General features: G+C 56.3%; 1 protein-coding gene across 1 annotated transcript in view; it reads left to right on the top strand.

Annotated features, from left to right (window-relative positions):
* The window catches only part of AGRN (agrin), a 162382-nt gene that overhangs the window by 102839 nt on the left and 36106 nt on the right, over positions 1-23437 (top strand). The window contains exons 8-21 of the mRNA XM_054394835.1: positions 673-879; positions 7143-7364; positions 8931-9125; positions 10638-10838; positions 12952-13097; positions 13275-13380; positions 13703-13816; positions 15924-16088; positions 17018-17161; positions 19719-19843; positions 20176-20281; positions 20516-20899; positions 21047-21181; positions 22630-22757. Of these exons, the coding sequence (XP_054250810.1) occupies positions 673-879; positions 7143-7364; positions 8931-9125; positions 10638-10838; positions 12952-13097; positions 13275-13380; positions 13703-13816; positions 15924-16088; positions 17018-17161; positions 19719-19843; positions 20176-20281; positions 20516-20899; positions 21047-21181; positions 22630-22757 (2378 nt within the window). The remainder of the gene's footprint in view (positions 1-672; positions 880-7142; positions 7365-8930; positions 9126-10637; positions 10839-12951; positions 13098-13274; positions 13381-13702; positions 13817-15923; positions 16089-17017; positions 17162-19718; positions 19844-20175; positions 20282-20515; positions 20900-21046; positions 21182-22629; positions 22758-23437) is intronic.

Raw genomic sequence — 23437 nt, 5'->3', positions numbered from 1 at the left:
GGATGAGAAGCTCAACATGAGCCAGCAGTGTGCACATCCTGGGCTGCATCAAGAGAAGCATAGCCAGCACAGTGAGGGAGATGATTCTCCCCTCTACTCTGCTCTGGTGAGACCCCACCTGGAGTACTGCATCCAGTTCTGGAGCCTCTATTACAAGAAGGATCTGGAGGTGCTGGAAGGTGTCCAGAGAAGGGCCATGAGGATGAGCAGAGGGCTGGAGCTGCTCTGCTATGGCGATAGACTGAGAGAGTTGGGGCTGTTCAGTCTGGAGAAGAGAAGGCTCCCAGGAGACCTTCTTGTGGCCTTCCAGGATCTGAAGGGAGCTACAAGAAAGCTGGGGAGGGACTTTTGAGGGTGTCAGGGAGTGACAGGACTGGGGGGGATGGAGCGAAACTAGAAATAGGGAGATTCAGATTGGATGTTAGGAAGATGGTGGTGAGAGACTGGCAGAGGTTGCCCAGGGAGGTGGTGGAAGCCTCATCCCTGGAGGTTTTTGCAGCCAGGCTGGATGTGGCTGTGAGCAACCTGCTGTAATGTGAGGTGTCCCTGCCCATGGCAGGGGGGTTGGAACTGGCTGATGCTTGAGGTCCCTTCCACCCCTGACAATTCTCTGACTCTGTGTCGGGCAGCAGCAGCAGCCCTTAGCCTTCTCTCTCGTCTCTCTGTGCCCAGACCGGTGTCAGGAGCAGTGCAAGCTGAACGCCGTCTGCCTGAACCGGCGGGGGGCGCTGCGCTGCTCCTGCGAGCGCCTGGCCTGCGACGGAGCCTACAGGCCCCTGTGCGCCCGCGACGGCCGCACCTACGGCAACGACTGCCAGCGCCGCCGCGCCGAGTGCCACCAGCAGGCTGCCATCCCCGTCAAGCACCACGGACCCTGTGGTAAGCGCTGGGTGCGCCCCTCGGGGCACGCTTGGGAACTTCACCCCAGAGGGGTAGCTCCGCCGGCCTCTCGCTCCTCGGCCCTCGCCCGGCAGCCGCTTTGAGGCCTGGGCCGGGCCGGGCCGGGCCGGGCTCTGTGGGGCTCCTGGTGGTGTGGGGAAGGTGAAGGTAAGTTGAGTGTGGGTGGGCAGCGTCTGGGCGAGCCGGCAGGGTGCCTTAAGGGTGGCCAGCCCTGCCCAGGCTGCCCAGAGAGGTTGTGGAGTCTTCTTCTCGGGAGACATCCCAAACCCACCTGGATGTGTTCCTGTGTGACCTGCTCTGGATGTTCTCTGGAGGTCCCTTCCAACCCCTGACATTGTGATCCATTCCTCCCTGGTTTTTCTTCCTTCCAGCAGTCAGCAGTCCTCCCCTGTGTGTGATGTGTGTGTGCATGGGTTCCTCCTTGTCTTGTCTCTGTCTGATGTGCCCAGTACCACGGGGAAGAATCCTTTGTGCTTAACCAGTCCCCACATGTCTGATGTCCAGCTGGTTCCTCCCATTCATCACCACCACCAGCCAGGTGCACATTCACCACCACCACCCAGTTCCTGTGCAGCCCTCGCCATTCATCTCCCAGGGTAGTGCCAGTCCCTAAGCTCCTTCCATGCTTCCCCCTCCATGCCCTGCCTGCTTCTCTCAGCTCCAGGTACTCTCCATAAGGAACTCTTGCCAGCGTGCCTGCTCTCTGGAGGCCTCACCGTGCCTTTGTCTCGTCTCTGGGAGAAGCTTTTGACCTTTCCAATGGATGTCTTTTCAGGACTTTGTGATAGGAAGGGACTTTGGGTCCCTACACTGTTGGGAACGTCCAATTTCACAGTGAAAATTGAGGAGGTCAAGCATGTGTTGATTTGCATGGGTTGGAAGGACCATTCATTGCAGCTCAAATTGGTTCTTACTAGCTCTGGAACTGTCATTTGGTGCTGATGTTTTATGAGATGTCAGCTCTAGCAAACCTTCTTGGAAATCAGGCCCCACGTTGTGGATCTGTTTTGTTGGCTTTGTGCTCCTGCAGTGGGCTTTTAATGCTGGCAGGCATTGCTCAGCTGCTTGAAAACTGTTTGTCAGGCTCCCAAAATCACACTCAATATAATCACCACTGGTATTTTTAATCACCCCTTTCATCCTGTTTCTGGTGCTTGAATGGTTAGGAGCCAGTTCCCCAAGTTCTCCCTACAGGGAGAGGCATCTTTCAGCCCTCTCTCTCCTCGAGCCATGGGGAGCTGGTGCTGGATGGCAACCAGAAGCCTTGCCAGAAAGCCAGCAGGTTTGGCACTCATTTTTTTTCCTGCCCTGTTGTGCCATTGTGGAGCTTTGCTGGAGATGTGACCACCCTCTGGGCTGGAACAGGAGTGCTCAGGGCTGCTTCTGGCACAGGGGATGGTGGGGATGAAGTGAGATGCCTGTGATTGGGGCAGTGGGGCCAGGAGGTTGTTTGCAGCTAGGTAGCCTTGGGCTCTCTACAAACCTTTCTCTGTACCTCTCAGCCCTTGCTAAGGCTTCCCAAACATTTCTAGGGTGAGCAGAGAACTTGTGCTGCTGTCTGCACACTGTTTCCACCACGCTGAGTGGACAATAGGATGTGGTCCCTAGCCATCTGCTGTTCCTCTCCCCATTGTACTCTCTTCTATTCTAGCTTCCCCCCAGCTTCTCTCCCTCTAGGTGAGGACAGCAGATGTTCCAGGAGCTGTATCCATGTGGGGTAGGAGCAACCAAAGCTCATAAACCAGGAGAAGTAAATCAAAGCTGGGGCTCTGTCTGCCAAAGCCCAGGATTTCAAAGTCCCTGTGACAGCTCCAGGCAACCCTGTAGCAAACCACCACAAGGTGTGGGCAAGCCTTTAGCCTCCTCATCAGCTGAGAAAAGCATCTTCTGTCTGAGCTGAGAGCTGCCCTGTGGAAAGGAAGCTTGTCCCCCAATGTGCCGCCAGTGCAGATTCAGTGTGAGATGGGAAGCAGCTTTAGAAGTGGGGATGGGATGCTGCTGCTGCTTGCCAGCCCATCAAGACAGGTCTCAGCATGAGCCCAGCTGGTGGTGCTAACTTCTCTCCTGGCTGAGGCTTCCTTGGGCTGCAGGGTACAGTCCACAGCACAAGGCTGGGCCAGGGCTGGTAGGACACTTGGCAGTGGGTGAGACCAGGGAGTGAGGGAGCTATGGGCTCTGCCTGCATCCAGCACCCAGGGTGGGGAGTGTGGTGAGTTCTTTACTCATGGTGGATGAAGTTCTTTACTATGAGGGTGTTGGAACACTGCAGCAGGTTGCCCAGACAGGTGGTGGAGGCCCCATCCCTGGAGGTATTAAAAAACTCCTGTAGACATGGCATTTTGGTTTAGTGGCCATGGTGGTGTTGGTTCAGTGGTTGGACCTGATGATCCTAGAGGTCTTTTCCAGCCAAAACAGACCCAAGCTGGCCTGCCCAGGGGCTGCAGCAGAGCTCCTGGATTTCAAACTGGTGGAAGCCCAGAGTCTAGGCTTTGTCAAGTCTTTCTGACTCCATGAGAGGGCAAGTCTCAGTTTGAACCAGTTTGTCCAGTGAGAAGATGGTGGAGGCCTCATTCCTGGAGACATTCCAGGTCAGGCTTAATGGGGCTCTGAGCAACCTGATCTAGTTGGGGATGCCCCTGCTGACTGCAGGGATGGGTTGGACTAGATGAGCTTTAAAGATCCTTTCCAACCCAGTGCATTCATGATTCTGTGATTCATCCTCTGTGCTGTGAGGCTGCAGGAGATACAGGGAGCTGGGGAAGGGAAGGAAGGGAAGTTGGTGTGGTGGCAGGGGTTTGATCTCTCACATCTCTAATGAACAATAAGCTCTGCTGCTGCTGCCTTTTCCAGCAGCAAGGCAAAGGAGGCAAAGCCAAACAAAACACTCCAGACTTTGATTTTAATCCTTCTCTCCCTTGGCACCATGATGGTGCAGCTGAGAAAGAAGAGATGGGATGAGACCAGTGTGGACAGGAGGTGGAGGGTTGTTGTATCTGTCTTTTCCTCCCTGCCTCTCTCTGCTCTCTCTCTCTCCTGCTTTTTCTCCCTCTGCTCTTTCTCTCTCTTTCCTTTTTCGTCTGTGTCTTGTGTTTTACAGTGTTGCCTGTTTGGAGGAAGGAATTGTGTCCTGGCAGCACCCTTCTGCTCCCTACCCGGACAGCTCTGCTAGGAGGTCTGCTTTCTCCCCTTCTCCATAGCCAGTGCCACTCCTGGCTTCTTCTCACTGCTCCCCAACCTCTCCAGTTTTGCTTGAGGGCCCCCCAGAATTGGGGATGTTGTCCTGGGTTTGCTCCCATCCCTTGCCCCAGTCACTTCCTGCTGGAATGGGAATGCCTGGCAGTGCAGTGGGGTCTTGTCCAGTGTTTGCTGTGGCTTGGCCCTTTGAGGCAAACAAGAGGGAGAGCAGAGGTGGGTGCTGTGAGCCCCCCACTCCTGAGTGAGCCCCTCTACATCAGGCTGGACTGCTCCTGGTTGATTTTTACCTCTCCTTTTGCACCCAACTAACCCTCCTTTCTCCCCCCCCTCCTCCTTCCCAGAGACTTCTGCCTGCCTGGGACTGTGATGCTTGTCCCCTTGCTCTCCATAGTGTGTGTCACTCTTGTCTGTGCAAGCCCAGTGGGCAGAGGCTCTGCAGGGATCACAGCCCCCCAGCCCAGTGCCCAGCAAAGCACTGGAAGTGCTGAGTCTGTGCTCAGATGTGGTTCTTCCCCCTGAACACTCTCCTGTGTCCCTGTGGAGCTGGTGCGGAAGCCCTTGGGTGTGATGGGCAGGGATTGATGGGGTGTGGTGGGTTACAAAGCAGCTTCAGAGCTTCTCCATAGTCATCCACAGGCAGGGCTTGGAGCTCAGTGTGCCTGGGTCCAAGGGCTTGGTTAGGTCTCTGCAATGCTCAGCAGCAGGTGAAGGATCAGTCAGGGTGCAGAAGGAGCATTTTGCCTGCTCTGTGCCTTGGCTTCCTTGCCTACGAGATGGAGAAAGGCCAGGAACCAAAGCAGGTCTTGATTATAGCACAGCCTAAGGTCCTTGCTCAGTAGGTCCTCATTCTATCCACCCACATCAAAACTGGTGCCAGTCCCCCCACGCCTCCTTGACATCTGCAGGTGCCCAAATCTGTGTGTGAAATCTCACAGCCTGAGATTCAGCCTGGGAAGGAACTGCCTGTGCTGCATCTCTGCAGGTCTGGCTGCTGGAGAAGGGCAGGGGATGTCAGGGCAGTGTTCTCCATCAGGCCTGGCACCTCCCTGCACCCTCACTCCATTGCTCACCAAGACAAGAGTGTGAATTTGGGTCTAAATGAGCAGATTTGTTTGCTTCATGCCTAGCTCCTTACTTCCTGCCTCACTGTCTCTAGAAAAGCTGCTCTCTCCATGCAAGGGGTCTCTGGGATTTGAGGGACATGACCAGGGCAGAGATGGTGTCTTGAAAAAGTGAAGCACAAGCAGAAGGTGTGGGCAGCATCAGGGGGCAGGGAGCAAAACACAGCAGGAGGTGTGAGCAGCATCAGAGGGCAAGGAGCAGGAGCAGGGAGCAGTTCCTGCTCCTTGGGAATGTCTCACCAACTCCTCAGCTGCAGGGCAGTTAAGGGGGGGACAGTTGAAAAGGCTGGGTTGAAGGAGTGGCCATGTGCTTGAACTGTCCCCCTGTCTTCCCTGTTCCTTTGCAGACCCTTGGCTCTAAGTTTTGACTTGGTAGGTGCTTCCCAAAGAGGCAAATCCCAAATCCAGGCTTGCCTTTCCCCATGCTATTGGCCATCTCCTGGCTGGTTGACAGCATGCAGCCAGGTTCCTGAGGGTTCAAGCCTTGCTCTTGCTCTGCAGATATGCCACCTTGGTCCTAGGAGGGGATGGCAATGGACCTGCTGCCCCACCAGCAGGTTCTGGAGGGCTTTGTCTGTCCTACTCCACTCCAGCTTTGTGCCTGCCTCGCTCTTTGGTGTTGGTGGGGCTGTGCTGTGTCTGCCTGTTGCATCCATCTCGTCTTGGTTGTCTGTTCATCCACATCCATTTTGTTGTGTGTCCATGTCGGTGTCCAGCATGGATTAAATCTGGTGTCCTTTCCTTGCCCAGGTCCTCAGGGCTCTGTCTTGAGTCACAAGAAGGGGCTGCTGGGCAGTGCTGGGTCTCTCCCCAGCAGCACAGCCAGCTCTGCCTTTTAGCTGCCTGGCTTCTGGATGGTGGAACAGATCTGGATGGTGAATTTGATTTTGGGTTGGCCTTCACCAAGCAGGCTGGGAGCCAGGTGGAACCCTAGGACCTCCCTTGTGAGCAGTTGCAGAGCTGCACCAAGGAGCTGGATGCAGGCTTTTCTCTTTGCTGTCACCATCAGGGTTGGTTGCTCACCTCATCACTGCTGGGTGTCTTGCAGGCAAGATGCCACCTTCATGGCTGACTTTGATTGAATAGCTCCATGCTATGGGCATTGACCATTCCCAGAGAGCCTCAGGGCTCTGCTTCTAGAGCCAGGTGCCCAAGCAAGGGCATCATACCTCTTCATCCTTTTGCACAGCAGCTTGCAAGGGAGCTGAGCTGCTGGGGAAAGAAGAGAGAGACAGGCTGCGTGGTGAAGCCAAATGCAGATGTCCTCTCCAGCCAGATCTTCCTAGGTATTGCTACAGGTTGTTAGGATGAGGAGGAGACAATGTGATTCTGAGTGTCCTGGAAGCACTGAGACCAACACTGAGGAAGGCTTCTTTCTGATGCCTCCTCTCCCAGCCATGGAGCTGGTCACTCAGATGCCCAGATCCTGGCACCAGTGCTGCCCAGGAAAAGAAGTTCCAGCTGCTGTCCTGGCCACAAGGAGCCTGTGGCAGCCTCCCTTGGTACATGGTGCTTGTTCTTGCTGCTGGCTGTGTGCTGCTGGGGAGACTCAGACTTCAGGGTTGGATTCAGAAACCCCCAGGGCCAATCCCACCTCTGTCCAGCCCTTTGGGGCAGAACAGAGCTGGGATGGAGCTGGGATGGAGGAGCTGAGGCAGGAGTCCTGTTCATGGCGTGCAGGGAGATGATCTTGTGCCTGCTTCCCATCCCTAACCTCTGCCAAGCATGGGGAAGGCGCTGAGCTGGGCATGTCGGGGTGGCATGGAGGGTGCAGGGGCTGGTGCCAAGGGCAGGAGCTGTGTGCATTTGGCAGGGCTTGGGAGGGGGAACGGGCAGGCTGGCATGCATTGCTCTGCACGCTGCGAGGGGCAGCCGGGCCAGCAGCAGGCTCCCACCACTGCCCTTTTTCTCCTCTCCCTTTCACAGACCTGGGCGTGCCCAGCCCCTGCCTGAGTGTGGAGTGCACCTTTGGGGCCACCTGTGTGGTGAAGAACCAGGAGGCTGTGTGTGAGTGCCAGCAGGTGTGCCAGGGCCGCTACGACCCTGTCTGTGGCACCGACAACCGCACCTACGGCAACCCCTGCGAGCTCCACTCCATGGCCTGCGTCCTCAAGAGGGAGATCAAAGTGAAGCACAAAGGGCCCTGTGGTAAGAGGGCATCTCAAGGGGTTCCTCCACCTGCTGCTCTGCTCACTGGGCGTATCAAGCTTGAACATGGCCCTGGCTGTGAGGAGGGAGACACTTTGGGTTGTGGTGGAGCTTGAGCTGCGCTCACAGAGTCGTTTTGGTTGGAAAAGACCTCAAAGGTCTTTGCAATGAGAGTGGTGAGACACTGGAACAGGTTGTCCATGGATGGGGTTGAGGTCCCATCCCTGAAGACATTCAAGATCAGACTTGATGTGGCCCTGGGCAGCCTGCTGCAGTTGGAGGTGTCCCTGCTGGCTGCAGAGGGGTTGGGCAAGGTGACCTTTGAGAGTGTCCCTTCTAACCTGATGCAATCTGTGAATCTTCAAGTCCAACCACCATCAGGTCAGATGGAAGTGCTGGGACCAACTCCATGCAGTTACAGGAGAAACAGAGAAGGATGAAAATGCTTCACCTGCTGGGAGCATGCACAGATTCCTGGATTCATAGAATGGTTTGGGTTGGAAGGGATCTTGAAGATTGTCCAGTTCCAACCTCCCTTCAGGGACACCTCCCAGCAGCCCAGGTTGCTCAAGGCTTGTTCTGGAACACCTCCAAGGAGGGGGGCATCAATAACCTCCCTTGGCAACCTCCCTGTTCCAGTGCCTCCCCTCCCTTGCTGTAAAGAAGAGGAAATTGCTGCCCTTGCCTGCTCACAGGCTGCCTTGAGCAGCCCCTCTCCTGCCCTGCAGAGCGCAGGCCTGGCTTTGTGCTGTAGATAGAAACCTCCTGGCCAACAGCCTGCACAGACCAAGCAGGAGATTGTTGCATCTTCTCTCCCCCATGCAAAGGTAGCAGCTGCTGTGTGAAAGAAAAAGAAGGGAAGAAAAAAAAAAAATCTTTGAGCCAAATTCCTCATGAACTGAATGGCAGGCAGGGGAGAGGGGGTTTGTCTGAAGGAGAAAATGAAACTGACTCACTGAACACCCAGGAGGCTGAGAGACCTGGATCTGCTTAGCCTGGAGAAGAGAGGCTGAGAGGAGATCTTCTCAGTGTTGATCAATAGCTAAAGGCTGGGGGGCCAGAGGCTGGGGCCAGACTCTTCTCACTGGCGCCAGTGACAGGATGAAGGGCAGTGGATGTAGACTGGAAGTTCTGCCTCATCCTGAGGGAAAAATTCTTTGCTGTGAGGCTTGTTGGAGCCCTGAAGCAGGCTGCCCAGAGAGGTTGTGGAGGAATCTCTGGAGAGATTCCAACCCCCCCTTGCCATTGTGCTCCTGTGGGGGTTGGACTGGGGGGCTGGAGGGGGGTTGAACTGGATGATCTCCAGAGAGCCCTTCCAGCACTCACCATGCTGGGACTCTGTGTTCCTGAGTTGGGAGATGCAAGCTGAGAGCAAACAGTCCAAGCCCCTTGACCTGTCACTGGGCACCACTGAGCAGAGTCTGGCCCCATCCTGTTGCCCTCCACCCTTTGGCCCTGAGAAGCTTTCTGGCTTCTGCTGTGGCGCTTCACTGGGCGGCGGTGCCAGCCTGCCCTGGTGTCCTAACCTGCCCTGGTGTCCTAACCTGCTGTGTTTTTTGCACACAGACCCTTGTGGCAAGTGCCAGTTCGGGGCCATCTGCGAGGCAGAGACGGGCAGGTGTGTGTGCCCCACGGAGTGTGTGCCCTCCTCCCAGCCTGTGTGTGGCACAGATGGCAACACCTACGGCAGCGAGTGCGAGCTCCACGTCCGTGCCTGCACCCAGCAGACCAACATCCTGGTGGCTGCCCAAGGAGACTGCAGTGAGTCTGGCAAGGTCCCCTTCTTCCCTCCTTTCCTTCCTGCTGCTGGCATTTCAGAGAGAGGATGCTCAGCCCTATTGGCCATCCGGAGCCCACTGAGCTGGCCGGGGCCACCCAAGCCTCACCAGCTGGGATTGCCAGGGAGGAGGCACCAAGGAAACCCTGGGGTTGGGATGTGTGGAGGGTCTCCCCAGCCCTCTTCCTGGTGCCTTTGTGGGTTGTTTTCAGGGCTTGCCAGGAGGATATCAGCTCCAGAGGGATGGGGCTTGCCCAGGGACACCCAGCAGCCTGGCTGTGGGCTGCAGTCCTTGGTTGGTCTATTGGGGACTGTGCCTGAGGGTTTTCACCTTGTCTGGTGTGGTCTTGCCTTTTAGCTTCATAAGAATTGGGCATCTTGAGCATCTCAAACAACTTCATTTTAGGCTCAGCTATGCATCCTAGGTGGGATCTGCTCTCTTTGTTACTTGTCTGAGCCAAGCAAAGAAATTGGACTAATGTCCATTGAGCTAAGCAAAGAAATTGGGCTCAAAGCATCTTACTAGCTACCACCAGAACTGAAAGCATCCAGGATCTATTTGATCACACAGCTCATCTCAGCAGCTTTCCATTCCCTTCATCCCCTGGGGTTAGTTCCTCTTTGTTCCTCTGTTTTCTTCCCACTCCCCAGCCCAGGGAACTGTCTGTGCTAATTTCTTAATGAATTAAAAGCCCTGCCTAGGTTCTTTCCTAGGACAAAGGCTCCTTCAGTGAAAGGAACACTTTGAGCTTCAGAAAACCTGTCCAGCTGGGTCTGGTGGCCAGGGGTGAAGTGTGCAGGGAGGTCCTCTCTAAGTCTGGGACAGAAGAATGAGTGTGACAGATGACTCTCAGTGCAAGCAGGAGGCTGAGGTTGAGTCATAACTACATTACAATATCTGAAGGGGACCTACAGGAAGGGTGGGGAGGGACTGTTTAGAAGGGCTTGGAATGATAGAATGAAGGGAAGTGGTTTGAACCTGGAGCAGGGGAGATTTAGGTTGGACATCAGGAGGAAGTTCTGCACAATGAGAGTGGGGAAATACTGGAACAGGTTGCCCAGAGAGGTGATGGAGGTCCCATCCCTGGAGACATTCAAGGTCAGGCCTGATGTGTCCCTGGGCAACTTTATCTGATTGGGGTTGTCTCTGCAGCCTGCAGGGGGGTTGGCCAAGCTGCCCTTAAAGGATCCCTTCCAACCCTCTGCAGTCTGTGACTGTTGGAATACACCATGAGAGCAAAGGAGATTTCTGACTGGTGTCCTGGACACAGCCCCTGGGGGTGTGGTGGGAACCAGAGATGGCCACGAGTGGCACGTGCCCATCGCAGAGCCTTTGCATGGTTTAAATGAGCAGGAACAGCCCAGTGGGGAGAAGGAGAAAGCTCTCTGCTTGCCTCAGGGCATGATCTTAGTGGTTGCCATCTCGGTGGCACTGGGAAGTTGGCTGTAAAGCTCCCTGCAAGACCTCAGGGTGGCTGCTCCCTCTCTCCCTGCAGAGTCCTGCGGCAGCACCGTGTGCTCCTTCGGCAGCAGGTGTGTGGGTGGGCAGTGCGTGTGCCCACGCTGTGACAGCCAGCCCCTGGCACCTGTCTGTGGCACCGACGGCCTCACCTACCCCAGCCAGTGCCAGCTGCAGGTGGCCTCCTGCCAGCAGAAGAAGAGCATCGAGGTGGCCAGGATGGGACCGTGTGAGGACGGTAGGTTGGCACTGTTCTTCTGTCGCATGGGGGTGAGGGGTGGGTGGGCTTTGCAGAGGGGCACTGGGTACAGACTGGCTCACAGAAAGGTCTGCCTCAACGTGAGGAAGAAATTCTTTGCTGTTGAGGGTGGCAGAGCGCTGGAGCAGGCTGCCCAGAGAGGCTGTGGAGTCTCCTTCTCTGGAGAGATTCCAGCCCCACCTGGACAGTGTGATCCTGGGCAGCCGCCCCTGCTTTAGCAGAGGGGTTGGACTCAATGATCCCCAGAGGTGGAGTCTCCTTCTCTGGAGAGATTCCAACCCCACCTGGACAGTGTGATCCTGGGCAGCTACCCCTGCTTTAGCAGAGGGGTTGGACTCAATGATTCCCAGAGGTCCCTTTGAGCCCTCACCATGCTGGGTTTCTATGATTCTGTGAGAGGGTGAGCAAGGGATAAGGTTGCACCCAGCGGGTTCTTGCTCTTGATGCTCTGCTGTGAGCAATGTGAGCTCCTCTGAGTGCCCTGTGCCACCTCCAGCATCCTCAGCACAGCAGATGCTGTGCCAGTGATGCTTTTCCTGGCTGCTGTCACCCAGCACGCTGCCTGCCACCTCCCTTTCCCCTTTGTCTGCATGCAGCCAGCAGTAACAAGAGGTGATGCCACCTAAAAGGAGTTTATCACTGCTTTAATTTCACACTTCAGTGGGCCTTGGCCAGGAGAAATGGAGCTGTTTCTGGGGCAGGCAGCCTGGCTGCTGCTGCTTTGATTCCCTCTTCTCCAGGGGCTGCTTGAGGTCCTGGCCTGTGGCCACTGTTGACTCAGTACCAAGCACCAGGGAATGTCGTGAGGTTAGCTCTACCTTGCTTGACCAGTCTAAGAACTAAGAACCTGCTGAGTTTTGCCACTGGAGAGGTAAAGCTGTGGGTTAACAGCAGCTGAATGCAGGAGCAGGGGGTGTGTGAACCTCACCGCTCTGATGGACTGACCTGGCCAGCTGAGGCTTTCTGGCTCATTGCACATGTAGCCTAGCTGGAAGGGACTTCAGTGCTCTGGAGGGGCTTACGGAGAGAGGAAGACATAACATGGTGTTTGATCACAGCCCTCCTTGGGGAATTTCAGGTTGATGTCCCTCTGGGAACAGATCTTAAATAATTCTCTGTGTAATGCCAAATGCCAGCCTTTGATCACTCAATACAAAGGGCCAGGTTGCCCTTCCCCCTGCTTCCCCTTTAAGAAGCCTTTGAAATCAGCAGCATCTCTCTCTGGCTGCTAGAGCTCTGAGCATCTTTGGGAACAGAGTTTATGTATTGTGAAGAGTATCTGGCAGGCTGAGCTTTCAGACTAAACCCAAAGCTCAGCCCTTCCTCTGCTCTCTGGTTGTCATGTTTCTAGCAGCAGCAGCAATCTCATTCCATGTTTGGGAGAGCAGGAGAAGAGGATGGAGTTGGAGCAGTGTGGAGTTAAGCTGTCACTAAATCAAGTGGCAGCTTTTCCTCCTCTGCATGGCCATTAGTTGGCTGATCTCCAGGTAGCCTGCAGAGCTCTGGGGGCTGCAGGGTCCTTGCTATTGCTTCTGTGGTGATGCCACAGAGAGGAAGACCTCAGGCCACCTGCTAAAGCATGCCTGGGCAGCTTTCCTTATGTAGTCTTAGCATAGCCTTGTGGGACAAGAGGCTTTCTCCAAAGGATGTTTTCTGAGGCCCAGGATTCTGGGGTTAAATGTGACTTGGATGGACCTGTGCAGCAATGGGCTGCTCCCCCTTCATCCAGGACACAGCTTTGGATCAGAGGCTCACAGGATGTTAGGGGTTGGAAGGGACCTCCAGAGGTTATTGAGTCCAACCCCCCTGCCAGAGTAGGACCATAGAATCTATCACAGGCCACACAGGAACACATCCAGATGGGGCTTGAAAGTCTCCAGAGAAGGAGACTCCACAAGCCCTCTGGGGAGCCTGCTCCAGTGCTCTGTGACACTGACAGTGAAGAACTTCTTCCTCGTGTTGAGGTGGAGCTTTCTGTGCTGTTGTTTATATCCACTGCCCCTTGGGACAACGAGAGGGCTTTGTCCCCATCCTTCCTCTGCTATCCTGCTGGGTGTGAGCCCTTCCTCACTGTGGTTCTCCTCTGCTCCAGAGTGTGGCTCAGGGGGCTCAGGCTCCGGGGATGGCAGCGAGTGTGAGCAGGACCGGTGCCGGCAGTTCGGGGGCTGGTGGGATGAGGATGCAGAAGACGACCGCTGCGTGTGTGACTTCACCTGCCTGGCAGTGCCACGCAGCCTGGTAAGCAGGCTTGAGAAGTTCTGGGCTGCCTGCTGAAGTCCTCCCTCCTCAGGCCTCCTCTTTTCTCCTCAGTGACCTTCCTGCATGCTTCTGGGTGGGAGGGGGCATCCGGTGGGTAGGGAACCTGCCTGCTGTGCCAGGGACTGCCCTGAGCGGTTCCCTTCCCTGTCCTGCCAGGTGTGTGGCTCTGATGGTGTGACCTACACCAACGAGTGTGAGCTGAAGAAGACACGGTGTGAAAAGCGCCAGGATCTCTATGTCACCAGCCAAGGAGCCTGCCGTGGTGAGTGTCCCCAAGGATGGCACAAGCCACCTGCTCTGGTCCCCAGCCTGGTGTAGTTTCCCTGGGGCTAAGCAAGGAAGTGCTCACTGAGGAGGACACAGCAGTGGCTGTGTTGGTTTGCTGATCCCTGCTTCATCATTCCCTTTTCATGCCCTGGCCGAGGGTAGGACCTCACCTCACCACCTGTTCCCAGCATCTCTGCAAGGAGCACGGTGGGGTTGGCAAGGAATGCTGCTAGCTGCTGCATCCATGTGTTGGCTCTAGTGCCCAGCAGCAGCCTGCTTGCCAGACATAACCAGTGCCTCTATGCCTTCCTCTGCAGTCCTTGCCACAACCCCACCACCTCTCCTGGTTGTGCACTGCAGCCAGACCATCTATGGATGCTGCCCAGACAACGCAACCTTGGCGCTCGGAGTGGGTGCAGCTGGATGCCCAAGTGAGTGAATGCTCTGTTCCCACCTAGGGGGGCAGAAAGGTGCTTCATTCTATGAACCCCTGTTCATAGAACCATAGAATGGTTTGGGTTGGAAGGGACCTTAAAGATCATCCAGTTCCAACCCCACTGCCATGGGCAGGGACACCTCCCACCAGCCCAGGTGGCTCAAGGCATCATCCAGCCTGGCCTTGAACACCTCTAGGGAGGGATGTCTGGAACAGAGCAGGTGGAGGGACAACTTGAGGCACCATCCCAAGGGAAACAAAGAAAGGTAGACCTTCTCCATTCCTTAGCTACCTAGTGACCTTCCAGGCTCAGAATATCTCTGTTTGTCCCAACCCTAGGCACACAGTGTGCCCACATGGAGATGTGCCTGCATGCTTCTCCTTTTATATCTACTAATCATCATTAGTCCATCATCATCCCTTCAAAAGCTCTGAGACACCTTCCAGGCCTAAGTCTCTCTTAGGAGACAGGAGACAGGATGGTGGCTCAGAACTTGCCTTCTGCTGAATGCCCCAGAAGATGTCCCTAGGCCCAGACCATGCTCTTGGTGCTTTCAGTCCATTGTTAGAGGCTTAGGGCTCTATCCCAACCTGAGTGACAAAAATATTGCTTTGTGTCCTTGCACTGCAAGCTGAGGTGGAGCAGAGCTGTCAGGCTCACCTAAGGACCTTCTCCAAGCCACCCTAGGACCAGTGACTGGCACTGTGCAGGAAACTGAGCCAACAAATGCTTCATTAATATTTATAAGGCAATGATGGGAACAGCACTTGGGCTGAAGGCACATTTGGAAAGGCATTAGCAAGCTCCTGACAGCTGAGGCTGTGGCTGCCTGTTAAGGAGACACATTACCCCGTGGAGACACCATCTATGCCATGCCTGGGCTTGGCTGCTGCTTGCTTGATGAGGATGTGGTGCTGTTTAATGTGCTGTGTGAGCTAAAAAGCAGCAGCAATCAGAGAATGTCCAGAGATGTCCTGGTAGGGGGTCAGGAGGGACCAGCTGAGCAGGGAGGAGCTGGGCAGAGTGACACCAGGGAGGGCACAAGCATTTCACCTTCAGCATTGCTCTGCCAGCTGTGGTTGGTAGTGTGACATTCCCCTGTGTCACTGATGGATGTCCTGTCCCCTGCCCTCCACCCAGTCCATGGACACAGCTTCCCAACTGCCTGGGGTTTGGTCTCCCACCAGTTTCTGACCCACCTGTGTCCTTATGTTGGAGCAACCATACCTCAGGAGGTAATTACCACTTGACCAGCCCCTGGGGCAGATTTACCCACTGCTACCTGCTCTGGCTGTGCCTCTGGTGATCCAGGGGTGTCCTTGTGCACCCTACTTGCTGCTCCTCAGGTCCCCCTTTCTCTCCAGCTCTGCCCCATGTCCCCTGTCTGCTGCTCCCTGCGGATAAAGGGAGCGTCTCTCTGTCTGTCTTTGGATCGTTTCCCTCCATCAAGTTCCTGATTAATGAATTAATAATAAAGTTCTAATAGCTTCCTTCCCCTTTGATGTTAATGAGAGAGGAGTTCTTGATGACAGCAAAGCAAGCAGGTCCCTGAAGGTTTAATTCCCCCTTGTAGCTGGGACAGAGAAGTGTTGAGAGCAGCTGATGAAACCTCCTCCTACTCAACCTGAGGCCACATTACTGCCCTGGCTGAGTGCTTGGTGGCTCAGCAGTTGGTCCCTCCACATTTATGCAGCCCTCTTCCACCTTGACCAGGACTCAGGTTGCACCAAGGGAGGTTAAGGTTGGATACTGGGAAAAATTCTTCCCCAAAAGGGTGGTCAAGTCCTTCTCCTAGGTCAGTCTCTTCTCCCAGGGATCAAGCCACAGGACAAGAGAGAATGGCCTCAAGTTGCACCAGGGCAGGTTTAGGTTGGACATGAGGAATGATTGCTTCCCCAAAAGGGTTGTCAAGCCCTGGCCCAGGCTGCCCAGGGCAGTGGCAGAGTTCCCATCCCTAGAGGGCTTTCAGAGCTCTGTAGCTGTGGTGCTGAGGGCAGCGCTGGGTCCATGCTTGGACTCCATGACCTTAAAGGCCTCTTCCAACCAGAACGATTCCCTGGTTGTGTGTCTCAGCCTCACACTGTCTCTCTCTGGCTCACAGGTACCTGTCAGTGCAACCCCTACGGCTCCTATGGAGGATCCTGTGACCCCACCACGGGACAGTGCTCCTGCAAGCCAGGCGTGGGGGGGCTGAAGTGCGACCGCTGCGAGCCTGGCTTCTGGAACTTCCGCGGCATCGTCACCGACAGCAAGAGCGGCTGCACGCGTGAGTCTGCCCGGCCTGCCCGCGCTGCCGCCTCCTCGGGCAGCCTGGGGGGTGTCCTGCTCAGGCCAGCGGGGGGTGTCCTGCTCTAAGCACTGAGTCTGGAGAACAGGGCTGGTGAGCAGCAGCTGGGGAATCGGGGGTGATTAGTCCGGAGAAAAGGAGGCTGAGGGGAGACCTCATTGCTCTCTACAGCTGCCTGAAAGGAGGTGGCAGTGAGGTGGGGACTGGGCTCTTCTCGCAAGGAACAAGTGTAGGGCAACAGGACATGGTCTCAAGTATCCCCAGGGCAGGTCTAGTTCCCACACCAGGAACTATTTCTTCCCCAAAAGGGTTGTCAAGCCCTGGCCCAGGCTGCCCAGGGCAGTGGCAGAGTTCTCATCACTGGAGGGGTTTCAAAGCCATGGAGTTGTGGTGCTGAGGGCCATGGTTTAGTGGTGACCTGGCAGTTCTGGCTTAAAGGTTGGACTTAAAAGTCTCTTCCCACCAAAATGATTCCATGAGTCTCTAACTCTCTTTTTGGTCCTATTGGAAGACAGCTTCAGCAGCAGGTTTTGCAGACCTTCATGACTCCATGCAAGGGTGAAGTGTGAAGTATTGCACAGTGCTGCTGCTCCCCTGCAGTGCAGCTTGGCTAGGAGATGTCTCCTTCCATGGACCTGCTCCCTGTTCAGATGGTCTGCAGGGCTGCTAGAGCCCAATTTGAATGAGCCCTAGGGTCCCTGCATGTGTCTGTGGAGCAGATGTGGGATCAAAAGCCATAGGGCAGTGGTCAAGACAGTGGCTGGAGACAGGTTGTGTGGGGTCAGTAAATAGCAACCATCATCATGGGCCTCTTCTGGACCCTGTTCCTCACTCTTGGGGTGCTGGGGAGAGAGTCTGCTCCACAAATCCATCAGCAAACCAATTGTCTTTTTGTCCTTCTTGCCCAGCCTGTAACTGTGACCCAGTGGGCTCCGTGCGTGACGACTGTGAGCAGATGACTGGGCTGTGCTCCTGCAAGACTGGCATCACTGGCATGAAGTGCAACCAGTGCCCCAATGGCAGCAAGCTGGGCACGACTGGCTGTGAGAAAGGTGAGGGAGCCACCTAGCAGAAGGCCACCCAAAAAATGGGTGCTGGGGTACTGCTGCAGGAAAGCAACTCTCCCACCCTGTGTGGTTGTGCTGTGGGGGAAAGGGGCCATGGTGTCCATTCTGGGCTGGGTTCCTGGCCATGGTGTCCATTCTGGGCTGGGTTCCTGGCTGTGGTCTCTATTCTGGGCTGGGTTCCTGGCCATGGTCTCTATTCTGGGCTGGGTTCCTGGCCATGGTGTCCATTCTGGGCTGGGTTCCTGGCCATGGTGTCCATTCTGGGCTGGGTTCCTGGCCATGGTGTCCATTCTGGGCTGGATTCCTGGCCATGGTCTCCATTCTGGGCTGGGTTCCTGGCCATGGTGTCCATTCTGGGCTGGGTTCCTGGCCATGGTGTCCATTCTGGGCTGGGTTCCTGGCTGTGGTCTCTATTCTGGGCTGGGTTCCTGGCCATGGTGTCCATTCTGGGCTGGGTTTCTGGCCATGGTGTCTATTCTGGGCTGGGTTCCTGGCCATGGTGTCCATTCTGGGCTGGGTTCCTGGCCATGGTGTCCATTCTGGGCTGGATTCCTGGCCATGGTGTCCATTCTGGGCTGGGTTCCTGGCCATGGTGTCCATTCTGGGCTGGGTTCCTGGCCATGGTGTCCATTCTGGGCTGGGTTCCTGGCCATGGTGTCCATTCTGGGCTGGGTTCCTGGCCATGGTGTCCATTCTGGGCTGGGTTCCTGGCTGTGGTCTCTATTCTGGGCTGGGTTCCTGGCCGTGGTCTCTATTCTGGGCTGGGTTTCTGGCCATGGTCTCCATTCTGGGCTGGGTTTCTGGCCATGGTGTCCATTCTGGGCTGGGTTCCTGGCCGTGGTCTCTATTCTGGGCTGGGTTCCTGGCCATGGTGTCCATTCTGGGCTGGGTTTCTGGCCATGGTGTCCATTCTGGGCTGGGTTCCTGGCCATGGTGTCCATTCTGGGCTGGGTTCCTGGCCATGGTGTCCATTCTGGGCTGGGTTCCTGGCCATGGTCTCTATTCTGGGCTGGGTTCCTGGCCATGGTGTCCATTCTGGGCTGGGTTTCTGGCCATGGTGTCCATTCTGGGCTGGGTTCCTGGCCATGGTCTCTATTCTGGGCTGGGTTCCTGGCCATGGTGTCCATTCTGGGCTGGGTTCCTGGCCATGGTCTCTATTCTGGGCTGGGTTCCTGGCCATGGTGTCCATTCTGGGCTGGGTTCCTGGCCATGGTGTCCATTCTGGGCTGGGTTTCTGGCCATGGTCTCTATTCTGGGTGGGTTCCTGGCCATGGTGTCCATTCTGGGCTGGGTTCCTGGCCATGGTGTCCATTCTGGGCTGGGTTCCTGGCCATGGTCTCTATTCTGGGCTGGGTTCCTGGCCATGGTGTCCATTCTGGGCTGGGTTCCTGGCCATGGTCTCTATTCTGGGCTGGGTTCCTGGCCATGGTGTCCATTCTGGGCTGGGTTCCTGGCCGTGGTCTCATTCTGGGCTGGGTTCTGGCCATGGTGTCCATTCTGGGCTGGGTTCCTGGCCGTGGTCTCTATTCTGGGCTGGGTTCCTGGCCATGGTGTCCATTCTGGGCTGGGTTCTGCCATGGGTCCATTCTGGGCTGGGTTCCTGGCCATGGTGTCCATTCTGGGCTTGGTTCCTGGCCATGGTGTCCATTCTGGGCTGGGTTCCTGGCCATGGTGTCCATTCTGGGCTGGGTTTCTGGCCATGGTGTCCATTCTGGGCTGGGTTCCTGGCCATGGTCTCTATTCTGGGCTGGGTTCCTGGCCATGGTGTCCATTCTGGGCTGGGTTTCTGGCCATGGTCTCTATTCTGGGCTGGGTTCCTGGCCATGGTGTCCATTCTGGGCTGGGTTTCTGGCCATGGTGTCCATTCTGGGCTGGGTTCCTGGCCATGGTGTCCATTCTGGGCTGGGTTCCTGGCCATGGTTCCATTCGGCTGGTTCCTGGCCATGGTCTCCATTCTGGGCTGGGTTCCTGGCCATGGTGTCCATTCTGGGCTGGGTTCCTGGCCATGGTGTCCATTCTGGGCTGGGTTTCTGGCCATGGTGTCCATTCTGGGCTGGGTTCCTGGCCATGGTCTCTATTCTGGGCTGGGTTCCTGGCCATGGTGTCCATTCTGGGCTGGGTTCCTGGCCATGGTGTCCATTCTGGGCTGGGTTTCTGGCCATGGTGTCCATTCTGGGCTGGGTTCCTGGCCATGGTCTCTATTCTGGGCTGGGTTCCTGGCCATGGTGTCCATTCTGGGCTGGGTTCCTGGCCATGGTGTCTATTCTGGGCTGGGTTCCTGTTATGTGATAGTTGGACATGATGATCTTAGAGGTCTTTTCCAACCTTCATGATTCTATGGTGCCCTTTGTGCTCTCATGCACAGCATCAGGAGCTGTTTCTCTGTTTGGTGAAATTCTGACTTGTCCTCTGGTCTGAACCACTCTGGGGAGTCCCTAGGAGAGCTAAGACCCACTGGGAAGAGATTCAGCATAGCCTGTGTCCATGTGATTGCCATGTCCTGCTCTTTTGGTTATCTCTTTCCCCTTTTCTTCTACTCCAGACCCATCAGCCCCAAAATCCTGTGAGGAAATGAGCTGTGAGTTTGGGGCCTCATGTGTGGAAGTCAATGGCTTTGCCCACTGCGAGTGTCCATCCCCACTCTGCTCAGAAGCCAACATGACCAAGGTTTGTGGGTGAGGCAGCCGTGGAGGCCTTCTGCAGGGACATGTGGGCAGCTCAGCTGCTTGGGCTGGTGCAGGCAGTGTGGGAGGCTGCTGTCTCTTCACCCCCAGCAAGAGGCAGTCTTTGGGGCGTGGGCAAGGGTGACATGTAGATGTCTCTCAGCAGAGCTTGGTGGTCTCTGTCCTATCTGGCATCTCTGAGCTGCTCTGCTCCTGGGCTTCCCCCTGTGCAGACCATCACCTCTTTGCATCCAAGGAACTTCTGCAGAGCAGTTTGTTTTGCCCAGGGCTTAGAGGAGGACAGAGTACAGCTCATGCTTCCTCTCTGCCTCTCAGGTGTGTGGCTCTGATGGTGTCACCTATGGGGACCAGTGCCAGCTGAGGACCATCGCCTGCCGGCAGGGCCAGGTCATCACTGTGAAGCATGTGGGGCAGTGCCACGGTGAGTGTCTGTGCTCTTGGTGCTGGGGCACTGCCAGCTCTCTGGCCTGACACTGGACTTGGGTTTGGCTGCCTCCCTCTGCAGTTTGTCACTGTGCCCTGACTCTCCATGGCACAGCAGGTACCTGAGGTGCAGGGCAGGTACCTGAGGATTTGCAACACCCTTCCCAGTGTCGTGGCCAACCTTTCCCAGACCTGTCCCTCCTCACCCATGCTGTCTGGCTGCTCCTTTCAGAGTCCATCACTCACACAAGCCACACCTCACCGCCCACACCGCTGCCCACGCTGCCCTTGGACAAGTTAATTCTTCCTCCACCACTGAGGTTCACCACCCAGCCTTCAGAACCCACTGAGGTACCACCCAGCTCCCCGCTGCTGGAGGCCAGGCCCACTGAAAGGAGCCACCCTACAACGAGGCGCATCACGACTGCCAGGCCAGCCACCACTCCATGGCTGACCCATGGGGTCTATAAAACCACTGTCCGCCCCCTCTCCACTGCACCAGTGGTCCTGGCCACCACCCAGCCTGCCTACCTTGAATCAGGCAGTGCAGAAGGCAGTGGAGACCAAGAGATGGGCATCAGTGGAGACCAGGAGTCTAGTGGAGCAGGTTCTGCCGGTGAGTGTGAGCTTCTGGGCTTTGGAGGGTTGGTTGTGGGCTAAAGCTTGCCCCTCACACCTCTCAAGCTGTGTCTGAGCCTCACCCTCTGACACAGAGGTGAGGTCTTACCTCCTGCTGGTGAATGCTCCTCTTCATGCCCTGCAGGGGAAGAGGAGGTGGAGGAAAGCCAGGTCACTTCCACCCCAGCCATCGAGAGGGCGACCTGTTACAACACCCCCCTGGGATGCTGCTCTGATGGCAAGACTGCAGCTGCTGATGCAGAAGGCAGCAACTGTCCCGGTGAGTTTGTCCTCTGGGCTGGGCTCTGGGCTCCCTTTTGGTGGTCAGGAGTCAGACTGAGCTCTTGTAGGGTGCAGGAGAGGGACAGATGCCACTCGGAGCTGCCTGGTGGGGACAGCAGCACGGTGCTTGCCTGGCTGGCAGTGAGCACAGCTCCTAGGTCTAACCTGGGGCTGGTGTGTCCCTGAAGGGATGTTCATGAGGATGTTGCTGACCCATGGTAGCTGGCAGATGTTTTGTCTACCTGCCACAGCCCCCAGTAGCCAGCCCCAATGCTTGGGTGGGTGCTGCTGGTCACACAAGGAGCCAGGACACTGTAGCTTCCTTCCCTTAGGTGACCACTTTCTTCCCTGACTACTACAGCCTTAAATCTTTGCCCAATGTTTTGGCCAGGCTTCTGCAGCACTAACAGCTGCCACTTGGTGGGATGAGGGAATTCCCTGGATTCCCATTTTATCTGTCAGTGGTTGTAAAGGAAGCTGGGCTGACCAAGACCAGTTTGGTTCCAGGGCAGATGGGGAGAGCAGCTCCTCAGTGTCCTTGGAGGGTCAGAGCTTTGTGAGTCATGCTGTGGTTCCCAGGGCTGTGCACTGCTCTTGTGACCAAGGTGGGGCCTCTTACCTGCTTCCAGTCCCTTTCACACTGGCCATGGTGAGGAAACACTTGAGCTTGGTCAGAGCATTGGTTGCCCTCTACACATATCCTCATCACCCTGAAAATTGTTCCTCTGGGGATGTCTTACTAGATACTTCCTCACTGAGTCCTTCCTAAGCGTCCCTGTGCCTTGGGGTTTCCAGCAGGACACCCCCTTTTCCTCTGGACGCCACCTTCCCCTTTTAACCCCCAAAGCAACAGCTGCTGGGGACTTGCCAGATGCTTACCCACAGCAGGGACCTTTCTCAAGCTGCCTCTGCACCTCCACAGCTCCCCTTGGAAGGGCACCACCCCTTGGGTTCCTACCGCAGTTTCACTCTGGTTTTGCAAAGCCGCCCACAGCCCCAGGGCAGGTTCTCTACTTCCCTCTCCCAGCACAGGTCTTCCTCCTTGCCCAGGGCCCAGACTTTGCCCTGCTGTGCCCCCGTGTGCATGCCCATGTCTGATCCTGCCGTGTTGACTTTGTGCTGCTCTGGCTAACGTCTCTCTCTTGTCGCTCAGCCGGTGCAGGGGGGCTGCTATCCTGGCCGGAGCTCACAGGAAACCGTATGGTAAAAGCTGCCATCTCCAGCCTGGTCTTTGCCATCTGCTCCAGCACCCTCTTGATACTAATCCTCCATGGTGCTCTCCCAGACCCATCCAGACTAACCCCAATGCTGGCACTACCCACACACTGCCATCCCCCTTTCCGCCCCCCAGGGACTCGAACACTCCTTGCAGCTCTCAGCCACACGCCCATCCCCTGCCTGCAAGCCCACTAAAGGCCTTTGTCTTCTTTGCCCTCCTTCCCATAGCTACCAAAGTTTTCCAAGGAGTCCTCATCTTGGAGGAGGTGGAAGGCCAGGAGCTGTTCTACACACCTGAGATGGCTGACCCCAAGTCAGAGCTCTTTGGGGAGACGGCCAGGAGCATTGAGAGTGCGGTAAGTCCTCTGGCTAGGGATTTTCTGGCCTCAGCAAAAGGAGAGAGGAGTGTGTGCAGCGAAAGGAGAGGGGAGCGTGTGCAGCGAAAGGAGAGAGGAGCGTGTGCAGCGAAAGGAGAGAGGAGCGTGTGCAGCGAAAGGAGAGGGGAGCGTGTGCAGCGAAAGGAGAGGGGAGCGTGTGCAGCGAAAGGAGAGGGGAGCGTGTGCAGCGAAAGGAGAGGGGAGGGTGTGCAGCGAAAGGAGAGGGGAGGGTGTGCAGCGAAAGGAGAGGGGAGGGTGTGCAGCGAAAGGAGAGGGGAGCGTGTGCAGCGAAAGGAGAGGGGAGCGTGTGCAGCGAAAGGAGAGGGGAGCGTGTGCAGCGAAAGGAGAGGGGAGCGTGTGCAGCGAAAGGAGAGGGGAGGGTGTGCAGCGAAAGGAGAGGGGAGGGTGTGCAGCGAAAGGAGAGGGGAGGGTGTGCAGCGAAAGGAGAGGGGAGGGTGTGCAGCGAAAGGAGAGGGGAGCGTGTGCAGCGAAAGGAGAGGGGAGCGTGTGCAGCGAAAGGAGAGGGAGCGTGTGCAGCGAAAGGAGAGGGGAGCGTGTGCAGCGAAAGGAGAGGGGAGGTGTGCAGCGAAAGGAGAGGGGAGGGTGTGCAGCGAAAGGAGAGAGGAGCGTGTGCAGCGAAAGGAGAGGGGAGCGTGTGC

This window comes from Indicator indicator, chromosome 32, assembly GCF_027791375.1.
Source record: "Indicator indicator isolate 239-I01 chromosome 32, UM_Iind_1.1, whole genome shotgun sequence".
Taxonomy (NCBI): domain Eukaryota; kingdom Metazoa; phylum Chordata; class Aves; order Piciformes; family Indicatoridae; genus Indicator; species Indicator indicator.
This window is presented reverse-complemented; position numbering and strand designations above follow the sequence as displayed.